This window comes from Triticum aestivum, chromosome 3B, assembly GCF_018294505.1.
Source record: "Triticum aestivum cultivar Chinese Spring chromosome 3B, IWGSC CS RefSeq v2.1, whole genome shotgun sequence".
In the NCBI taxonomy this organism is placed as follows: Eukaryota; Viridiplantae; Streptophyta; class Magnoliopsida; order Poales; family Poaceae; genus Triticum; species Triticum aestivum.
The window spans coordinates 603,792,568-603,803,306 of NC_057801.1; the positions used below are offsets into that span (position 1 = coordinate 603,792,568).

The 10,739-nt window shown below is 48.4% G+C and overlaps 1 protein-coding gene across 1 annotated transcript; it reads right to left on the reverse strand.

The window, feature by feature from the left end:
- Positions 1–6,226: 6,226 nt before the first annotated feature.
- On the reverse strand, positions 6,227–8,983 carry LOC123071222 (trans-cinnamate 4-monooxygenase). Its single transcript, XM_044494737.1, has 3 exons — positions 8,090–8,983; positions 7,765–7,901; positions 6,227–7,092 (listed from the first exon to the last, which is right to left on the reverse strand). The coding sequence occupies exons 1-3, from the start codon at positions 8,872–8,874 to the stop codon at positions 6,494–6,496; spliced, it is 1,521 nt and encodes a 506-aa protein (XP_044350672.1). The 5' UTR covers positions 8,875–8,983; the 3' UTR covers positions 6,227–6,493.
- Between the last annotated feature and the right edge of the window lie 1,756 nt (positions 8,984–10,739).

The window sequence follows — 10,739 nt, forward strand, 5'->3', positions numbered from 1 at the left end:
AAATCATCAACAATGACTAGTCCAAACGAGTTACCACCTAGACTCTTTTAGGCATTGGGACCGAAAAGATCCATGTGAAGTAGCTCGAGCGGTCTCCTCATGGTCATGATGTTCTTCATGGGGTGGCTTCCTCCAACCTGTTTTCCTGCTTGGCAAGCACTGCAAAGTCTATCCTTATCAAATATGACATCTTTAACACCAAGGATATGATCACCTTTAATAAGCTTGTCAAGGTTTCGCATGCCCACATGACCTAACCGTCTATGCCACAACCAGCCTTTGGAAGATTTAGCAATTAAGCAAGTTCTAGGTTGAGCCTTTTTAGTGAAATCAACAATGTATAGATCTCCTCTACGTATGCTGGTAAAGACCATTTTATGATTATCTCTTTGAAACACTTGGCAATCTACTTCAGTAAATAGGACATTGAATCCAAAGTCAGCTAGTCTAGATACAGAAAGTAGATTATAACCAAGAGATTCAACGAGCATAACATTTTGTATGGAGCTGTCATGTGAGATGGCCACCTTACCGAGGCCAACCACCTTACCCTTTGAGTTATCACCAAACGTGACATACTTTCGAGGGTCGTCGTTTTTAGCAAGCTCACGAAACATATCTTTGTCTCTGGTCATGTGATCGGTACATCCACTATCAAGGACCCATTCCTTTCCTCCGGCCATGTAGCCGCGCAGGTTAGCCATAAGACCAAAGTGTATCATAGACTCTTCAAGATCAAAGTCATTATCATCATCCTCATCATAGTATCCATGTTCAACACCATCTTGCAAATGATCATTTCCTAGAAAGAGTGATTTATTAGATATATGATTTTGACAATGTTCATCTCTGTGAATTCTAATAGCTTCAGAAATAATATTGCTAATGATTCCAACATCTCCTTTGGCACACATAAGATTGGTACCCTCAAATAAACAATCTCCAAACTTAGGATATTGGGATTCATCTTATTCAAAGCAATAGACTTGTGAAGAATCTCATCTAAGTTTTTCAAGGAATAGTCTGGAAATAGTTCCTCAAGAAATTTCCATATAGTATAAGCACAATCAAGAGTTGGCAAGTAACCAATCAAATTTCTAGGTAAGCCTCTAGTGATAAGATTGATAGTTCTAAGATTGCAAATCATGTCAAGAGACTCATCAAGTGTATGATGCAAGGGATCAACAAGGGGTTCACAAGGAGTAGTAATGTACTTGTTCAAGTGATATTCATGAAAAATTCCAAGCATCTCATTTTTCCACTCACTAAAGAACTCTCCATCAAGCATAGGCACTCTACGTCTAAGACTACCCAACGTAGACTCATCCATCTTCCTCCAATGGTGATTAAACCAAAGCAATGGAGACCAAAGCTCTAATACCAATTGAAAGGCTCGAGAAGAGGTGTCCAGAGGAGGGGTGATTAGACCCTCAACAAATAAAGGTGGCAGTTTTTAAGTTTTTCAAGTTGAGGTGGTAGATTAACACAATTTCAAGCATACACAATACAATTCAAGCAAGCATGCAAAGAGTATATGAGCAGTGGAAAGTAAAGCATGCAACTTGCAAGAAAGCAAAGGGATGTGATTGGAGTGTGCAAACGCAATTGGAGACACAGAGATTTTGGCGTGGTTCCGATAGGTGGTGCTATCGTACATCCATGTTGGTGGAGACTTCAACCCACGAAGGGTAACGGTTGCGCGAGTCCACGGAGGGCTCCACCCATGAAGGGTCCACGAAGAAGCAACCTTGTCTATCCCACCATGGCCATCGCCCACGAAGGACTCGCCTCACTAGGGTAGATCTTCACGAAGTAGGCGATCTCCTTGCCCTTACAAACTCATTGGTTCAACTCCACAATCTTGACGGAGGCTCCCAAGTGACACCTAACCAATCTAGGAGACACCACTGCCCCAAAGGTAATAGATGGTGTGTTGATGATGAACTCCTTGCTCTTGTGCTTCAAATAATAGTCTCCCCAACACTCAACTCTCTCTCATAGATTTGGCTATGGTGGAAAGATTATTTGAGTGGAAAGCAACTTGGGAAGGCTAGAGATCAAGATTCTTGTGGTTGGAATGGAATATCTTAGTCTCAACACATGAGTAGGTGGTTCTCTCTCAGAAAATGAATGCTGGAAGTGTAGGCACATCCTGATGGCTCTCCTCACGAATGAAGAGTGGGTGGAGGGGTATATATAACCTATCTAACCGTTACACACATATTCCCTAACTCGGTGAGACCAAATGGTGAAACTCGGTCAGACCGATTAAGGTCAAAATATGAACGTTAGGCTTTTCGGCGGGACCGACACAGTCATCTCGGCAGGACCGATATGCTTGTGTTAGGGCATAACGTAATCTCGGTGTGACCGATTACACAAACTCGGTATGACTAATTTCAGTAATAGGCACATAGAGAGTTGGTCAGGAAAACTCGGCGGGACCAATTCACTCACTTTGGTGGGACCAAAGTGTCACAAAAGGGAAACAGTGAATTTGCATTGCAGACTTGGTGGGACCGATTTGCTCATCTCGGTGAGACCGAAATGTTACAAAAAGATAACAGTGAGTTTGCAATCCCATCTCGGTGAGACCGAGATCCCTGTCGATGAAACCGAAGTGACTAGGGTTTGTGGTGGTGGCTATGTCAAATGAAACTCGGTGGCGCTGGATAGATCAAATCGGTGGGGCCGAATTTGACTTTTGGGTTTAGGACATATGTGGAAATGAGAAGGTGGCTGAGGGTTTTGGAGCATATCACTAAGCACTTTTAGCAAGCAAGCCGTTAAGCAACACCTCATCCCCTTTTAATAGTATTGGCTTTCCTATGGACTCAATGTGATCTTGGATCACTAAAATAGGATGTAGAGTCTTGATCTTTTGCCAATATTTGTCCTTAGCATCCTGAAGGGGTTCCACATCCTCTTGTCCATGTCCATGCCACTCCATTGAACTTATCTGAAATATACTAGGTAGAAGTATTAGTCCAAAAAGAGATATGTTGTCATTAATTACCAAAATCACCAAGGGAGCACTTGTGCTTTCAAAGACCCTCCAAGCGACCCAGCATCGGACCAAGTCAACTCCGCTTAATCCATTAGCCAGCAAGTCTCTTACCTTCGAAAAGGTAGGCATAGACTTAGCCCGTTCAGTGGTGCTGATCCGGTCTTGAAGTGGGTGTTTTGGGCTAAGCCGGCAGTCGCGGAAACCCGGCAGAGGATTTTCACCAGGTGGAGATGTGTCTTGGCAATAAAACCAAGTCTGCTTCAAGTTTTTAGGGTGACTGGGAAGTGCGGCTGAGGGGAAGATAGCATCTCTTCGTCTTTGAATTGAAATTCCACCAAGTTTTAGGCTGGGCCCGTGTTCAAATCGGCCTGGCGGTTCAAATAATAGTACTCTCTGAAAAGGTTAACGCTGGGCTCTTCCTGAAGGTATACTTCACAAAAGACTTGGAAATTGTAGATGTTGGAAACAGAGTTCGGTCCAATATCTTGGGGGTGAAGTTGAAAAAAGTGCAGTATATCACGGAAGAACTTTGAGCCGGGTGGTGAGAAACCACAGTTCATATGATTAGCAAAAACTATGAATTCACCTTCCTTTGGTTTAGGTCTGACTTCTGTCCCTAGAGCTCTCTAATGGATGGCATCTTTGGCTGATAAGATGCCCAATTGAACATATTCATTAAGAGTTTGCTCCGTAACAGTCGAAGCGACCCAATCACATGAGGTGACAATCTTAGTCATTTTTTCTTGTTAAAAGGCAGTGAAACGTTGGCAGGTTAATGTTCGAAATGATGAGCAGATCAATGATTAAGGAGAAAGCTTGGTATGCATGAAAGGATAGATTGCAATGGATGACACGGATAAACAGTTTGATTAATCTGGCAAGGTGCCGGTGGGTTATACAATCATGATTAAGATGGACAGATGCTGGCAGTTCACAAATTCATAAGTAAGCCGGCTGGTGTTTGGCGGGTTACAAAATATCATTTAAGCCGCCCATACAGCAGTGATCAAGCAGGTATCTACAGATCTGGAGTTGAGTGAAATTTTATAAAGTGCTAAACAAAAAGGTTTCACAAGTTCTGCTTATAATTTTGGATCTACGGTAGTCCAGAAAATAGGTGGAAATTATTAAACCTAAAACATGGAAGACGAACTACTGTGTTGGGGAGTGAATCTCAAGAGAAGGGAATGGATCTGTAATTGATAGCAGATACTAAAGTAATCAAAGTATGATCTTAGCATCGCATTTGGGTTCGACTGAGCAACATAGCAGATAAACTACGGGCAAGCACGATGAACCTTGATGAACACAGAAGAACTAGGGGAACCCTAATGCAGATTGGAAGCAAAGGGAGATGGGTACCTGGTGATGCTGATGGACAGTAGAGGGGCACCGCAGTTTTCTGGTCGGAATCAGGTTGATGCAGCGGCCAAGACAACGTTGTTTACTGGGGCGGCGGAGCTCCGGTGGCGTTGGTTGTCGCAAGGAGGAAGAAGAAGAGGCAGAGGCAGGGGTAAAAGTGAAAACATGGTCCCCTGTCCCTATTTATAAGGAGGTGATAAGATGGCATGCACGGAGATCGAGGAGGCAAAATAATTATGCTAACAATGCGGGCGCCTCAATTTTTGGGAAGCCTATTAAAGATAAAGATCTGTTGAGATATCTTGGGTCCTGTGCGGAATTAATGCACATGAGGCCATGATGTGTTACAATGATTCTGTTTATAGGACGTCATGGCGGGTTATAGCGGTATGCATAAAATTTGACACTGATGCATAGTCTGTTAAGTTAAACAGTGAAGATTGACGTGAACAAGTTCAAATCAACATGGGGCCTAATGTTGGGGATATAGCCTGAGGTGTGACCCGCCTATGAGGGACCGGGTTACACCGTTGGCGGTTTAATATGAAGAAGGTCCAAGGAGGCCCAAGGAGAAGTGTGAAGACGACGGCTTATGGAGGCAGGCTTGGTGAAAGCCCAAGACCTGGGCCTATGAACCGCCGTATGATGACTTGCCCTGTAAGGCATAACTAGTTAAAAACTGAGCCGTTCATGTTGTGTTAGCCGGCCAGGACTCTGTAAGCCTCCGGGTCTCGACCTGTGTATATAAAGGTGAGACCCGGCAGCGAGTTAACTCAAGAATCAATCAATTGAGAACTAGGTCAAGCGTATTCGCTCCCTTATAATCGAAACTCAAGCAATACTACTAGAAGCAGGAGTAGGGTTTACCTCATTGAGAGGGGCCGAACCTGGGTAAACCCTTCGTGTCTTTTGTTTCTCGTTCAACCCCTTCAAGCTAACTACGTTGCGATGGCTCCACACATAAATCCTTTTGCTAGGACATCTGTCGTGACAAATCCACGACAATATGAATCATATAACCACACAAGCATTTCAATACTATAAATAGTCACATGTCGATACACACCCTCGCTCCACCATCAACAATTGTCACTTTTTACTATAAGTTGACGAATGAGATCATTCTCATAAAGAAGGTGAATAATTGGATTTGAATAATTAGAGGATTTCAAATACCAGGGTGATTGAATGGAGTTACTAAATTTGTACGTTCTTAGGAAAACTACTGCTAAAACATATAGGGCCTGCTTGGATGCACAAAAAATTTACACCCAATCCAAGCAGAGCCTCAGGGGTTAAGCATTGTCTTTTTAAGATGTTTGGGGGTTTAAGTGAATGGTTATAATTTTCATATAGGTAATCTACCTTCTTTCTTTCCGTACAATAAGTCCTACACAAATTGAGTAATGTTTTCAGACCATACGAAAAGAAACTAGGTTCTTTAAAAAAATTGATAGCATAATTTATCTATTTTAGACAGCAAGATTTTAGAAAACCGAGTGGTAGATTTGGCACTTTATATCCTGTCGATCCTAGACCAAATTGGCTTGGTTAAGCACCAAAAGTTTGGTGCAACAACCAATTGGGGAACAAGCAGAAGCAAAAAGGTGGAGTTAGTGGAAACTGAAGCATCACAACCAATGCAACCTATGCCTGCAATAGCTTTGCTTGAACCGAAAGCAATTTGCAATGCAGAAATAGCCAGTATGGAATTTTCCGAGGAAAAGGAAAAATGAAGAGGACGACCTCGTCGCTTCCCATAGGGTTGTGTTAGAGTAGGCAAGTTTTCCACATAAGTGGTCGTTACAAATGAATCCAGAAAATTACTGTACAAGAAATAAATGGAGGATCATTTCGTTTGTGAAAAAATCATCAATATTTTGAGGATTTAATTTATGGCAGCATCAGGAGTACATCTGACGGAAATCGTCCAGTCTTTTCCTCCCCGTTCGACATTTCTTCAGCTCCTCTGTTTTCTTGCGGATAACATTAACGAAACGTGTGTCTACTCTGTGACGGATACTATAATCAAGTATACTTAGGACGAGCGAACAATCGTGAAAGTACAACACCACCAAACCAAAATGCTGGAAGTCCAAACTCCAGAGCACGTACGTCGCTGCTCTAGAACACTCTGGGCTTGGCGACGATGGTGGAGTGCTTGAGGATGTGGAGGCTGAACTGGCCGCCCTTCTCCGTGGTGTCGAGCTTGTCCTGGCCGGGCGGCGGCGTGAGCACGAAGTTCTGGACGAGGCGGCCGATGGTGATGCCGAGGATGGGCAGCGCGAGGATGATGCCGGGGCAGCTCCGGCGGCCGACGCCGAAGGGCAAGTACCTGAAGTCGTTGCCGTTGGCCTCCACGTGCTTCTCCTCCTCCAGGAAGCGCTCCGGCCGGAACTCGTCGGGCCGCTTCCACTGCTCCGGGTTGTTGGCGAGGAACCAGGCGTTGACGAGGATCTTGCTCTCGGCGGGGATGTTGTAGCCGGCGAGCTTGGCGTCGTGGAGGTTCATGTGGGGCACCAGCAGCGGGATGGCCATGCGCAGCCGGAGCGTCTCCTTGATCACCGCCTGCAGGTAGGGGAGCTTGTGCGTGTCCGGCTCCGTGATCTGGTGCCCCGCGCCCAGCACCGCGTCCATTTCGTCGCGAAGCTTCTGCTGGATCTCCGGGTGGTTCACCAGCTCCGCCAGCCCCCACTCGATCGACCACAGCGTCGTCTCGATCGCTGCATAGTTCACGGGCAAACAAATTAGGAAAAAAAAGGGAAACACCGTCGCCTGAACATTCCAAACGCTCGATCATTTCTACTGGCAATCAGGTCGCCGTACTGATCGGTCGCTACCGCCTGCTCAATGAGAGCAGACGTGATGGCACTTGATTGTGCCACAGTCGGCATGGACAGAAATAGTTTCACGGACATGGTGGTGCATTGCAGTCTGACCGTCCTCCACGAGGACGGCCCCCCTGCAATGGATGGGGCAAAATCCACGAGGGCCAATTGAAGACCACTCTGGGTTTTCAGAGTGGCACCTGCTAGCTGTTCCCCGATAGATAATTGGTGGCACTACCGCTGAAGAAGCGACTGATACAGGGGAGTTTGGTGCTGATGCTATTTAGGTTGGTGTAATAAGTTTCGGGAGGAAAAAAGGCTGGTGTAGTTTGGAACACCGAATTGAGGTTAGGTGAGTATTTTTGACCAGTGCACAGTGACAACTGACAAATGCTCCTATAGTCCTGGTGCTTCTGGACCAAACACTTCACCAACCTTCCAGGCCAGCACTATACTCCAACCCCAGATGTGACGCGATGGTACAGTGTTGCTATCTCACAAGCGAAAATGCCAATGCAACGCAATTTCTGCCAGAAATAAAAGAAATGAAGAGAAACCTAAGCATACCTGCGACGTTGATGTTCTCGATGATGTAGAGGACGTTGTCCTCGTTGATCTCCCCCTTCTGCTCAGCCTCCAGGATGTGATCAATGGCGCACTTGAGCCCACCGTTGTTGTCCATGGCCTTGGTGCTCACCAGCTTCCTGCACACACACAAACAGGCACGCACACGGCGCATCACCATATCAGCAATCTATCATGCCATCCCCATGATTTCTCATGGTTGCTCTTTCGCTTTCAGCCAAATGGCCCAGCTAATCATGGACAGTTAGGAAGACATGGGTCAGCAGGGATTCTCAATTATGTGTAGTAAAATAGGTGAAGAGCATACTTCCTCTCGTCCAGGAAGTAATCCTTGAAGAGCTTGAGGCGGGTCTCCTTGACCTCCTTGCAGAGCCTGAGGTAGCCGCGGAGGAAGGGGCGGAGGATGGGGATGAAGTCGCCGTAGTTGTACTCGAAGCTTTGCGCGAGGCGGCTGCGCTCGCCGTTGAGCGCCCGGAGCCGGAGGAACAGCGGGTCGTCCATGCTCTCGAACCGCCGGTCGAACATGATGCGGTACATGTTGTTGTACATCATGAGCTGCAGGTGGCGGCGGAGCACGACGCCCTCGGTGGCGGCCCTGGGGTCGGCGCGGACGTTGTCGACGACGAAGGCCGCCTCGGCCTCCCACCCGGGCCGGTACTGCTGCACCACCTTGTTGGTGAAGAAGGGCACCGTCATGATGCGCCGCATCTTGCGCCAGTGGTCACCGTACACGGTGAACACCATGTCTTGGCCCTCGCCCGTGAAGATGTCGAACACCACGTTGCGGGTGCGGGACCCGAACTCCACGCCCTGCGTGTGGAGCACCTCGCGGGCGAGCGGCGGAGAGGAGACCACCACCAGGTTGCGCTGGCCCATGCGGAGGAGGAAGACCTCGCCGAACTTGCGGGCCATCGCCGCCAGGTTGCGGTGGTTCAGGTCGTCGCCGACCTGCAGCCAGTTGCCGAAGATGGGGACCGGGAAGGGGCCCGGCGGCAGCCTCAGCTTGCGGCCCCGGATCTTGGACACCACGATGGCGCCCACCACGGCCGCGAGGAGGCCCGCGAGGAGCTTCTCCACGAAGACGAAGTCCATGGCGCCGGCCGGGGCGGGAACTGCCCGGGAAACTGTTACCGCTCTGTTGTGTGATCGCGCTCTGGAACGGGTGCGGTTGGGTTGTTCTGGTCTGTCCCTGGGGAGATGACCGTGGCACCTTGCGCTTAAATAAGGACGGGCACGGCAGAGTGGAGTCACCGGCCGCCGTTAGAGTTGACGGCGGTGGGTAGGTAGGGAAGGAGACGGAGTGAGTTTGGTGAGTCCTTACTTTCTTGGTCGAGATCACTGCTACTTTCGCCTCTACCTTCCCCGATCGGTATTTCTCACATGGAAAAATGTGTAACTACAACGAAAAATTCCTACCGCGATACATACAATAAACAGTAAGCCCAGTGGTTGATGTGAAAATTATACGGAAGCTAAGAGCATCTAAAGCCGCCGACTTGGTAAATCCGGCTCCTGAAATGCCCCGCGGACTCCGGGCATTCCTCATATTTTCTTCTTCACGTACAAGTCTCTCGTAATCATTCCTAAATCTATACAAAAACATGCAGAATATATAGCTACGTACTACATTTTATATTACTTAAATTTAATCGTTGTGGGCGATTGCCGGAGCCGCCTTCGCCGCCTCCATCTGTTGCCGACGGCGACGCCTGGCCTCCGCAGCTGACTCCGAGCGGATGGAGTTTAGGATGGCATGCTGCTCCGGCCACACGCCCATGTCCTCCTCCGTCGTCGGCGCCGCCTCTTGCTCCTCCTCCGTTGGCTCCTGCTCCTGCTCCTCCTTCGTCGGCTCCTGCTCCTCTTCCTTCCCCTGCACCTCCTCCTCGACCTCCTCGAAATCGTCCTCCGGTACCAGAGGTAGCCTTGCCTCCCTACGGATCCAGACGTGCTCAAGGAGGAAGAGACGATGCTGAATCGTGTAGTAGCGGCGACGTGAGGCATGGCTAGGCTCGAGTGGCGACGGAGGGAGGGAAGAGGCGGATTTGCTAGGGCCGAGGGCGCCAGCCGGCTCAAATAGCCGGCTACAGCCTCGGGCGGCGAGCCAGAGCAGCGCCACGCGGCGGGCACACCGCGGGGGACGATCGAGGCCCCCGTCGGACCGTCGGGTTTCCCGGCGAGTCCATGTGGGGCCATGCCATCAGGCCGACGTGGCGGGCATGCCCCGGCACGCCCGGGCGCCCTCATATCCGCCCCATATTTGAGCTAGATATGGGGGTGCCGGTCAGCCCGAGTGTTTGAGGGCCGTCTGGGTAAAAAGTTCATGACCGTGCAGTGACCGGACGGCCTGCGAGAACATATGAGACAGCGGCGGAGCCAGCGTACAAGCATTGGGTTCAAGTGAACCCAATGGATTTTGTCACGTACGTGCTAGTAGGTACATACATGCCTTGGGTGAACCCAACAAAAAATCCTTGTTGACCCCATTAAATAACGTGAGTACGTGACAAAGGGCCCAAAAGCCCACGAGCGCATGAGTATACACCCACGCACCGGCCTAAATCGTGATTAGTTTGTAACAGCGCATGCACGCCTCGTCTCTCGCTGTTCGTTTCCAATTCTCATCTCTCCTCGTCTCTTCGTGTTGCTCGACGCCTCTGCCGCCCACGATAGCGCCTGGCGGCAAGCAGATCGCCACACGTAGACAACACCAACAATTGTAGCTAGAAATTTGAGGTAATTAGATTACATTGCGGTATCTTCTTTCTCTTGCATTTGATTGATCTAGCCTAATATCCTAGTATGATAGTGATTTTTTTGCCCTAGTTTTCTAATTTGTTTTTCTCCATGAACTTTGAATGATCTAGGCTATGGATTGGTATTATTCGAAGAGACATGGTCATCAGATCCAGATAATGATACAGACACATTAAGGTCATCTACTAGACGTAGACAAAGTG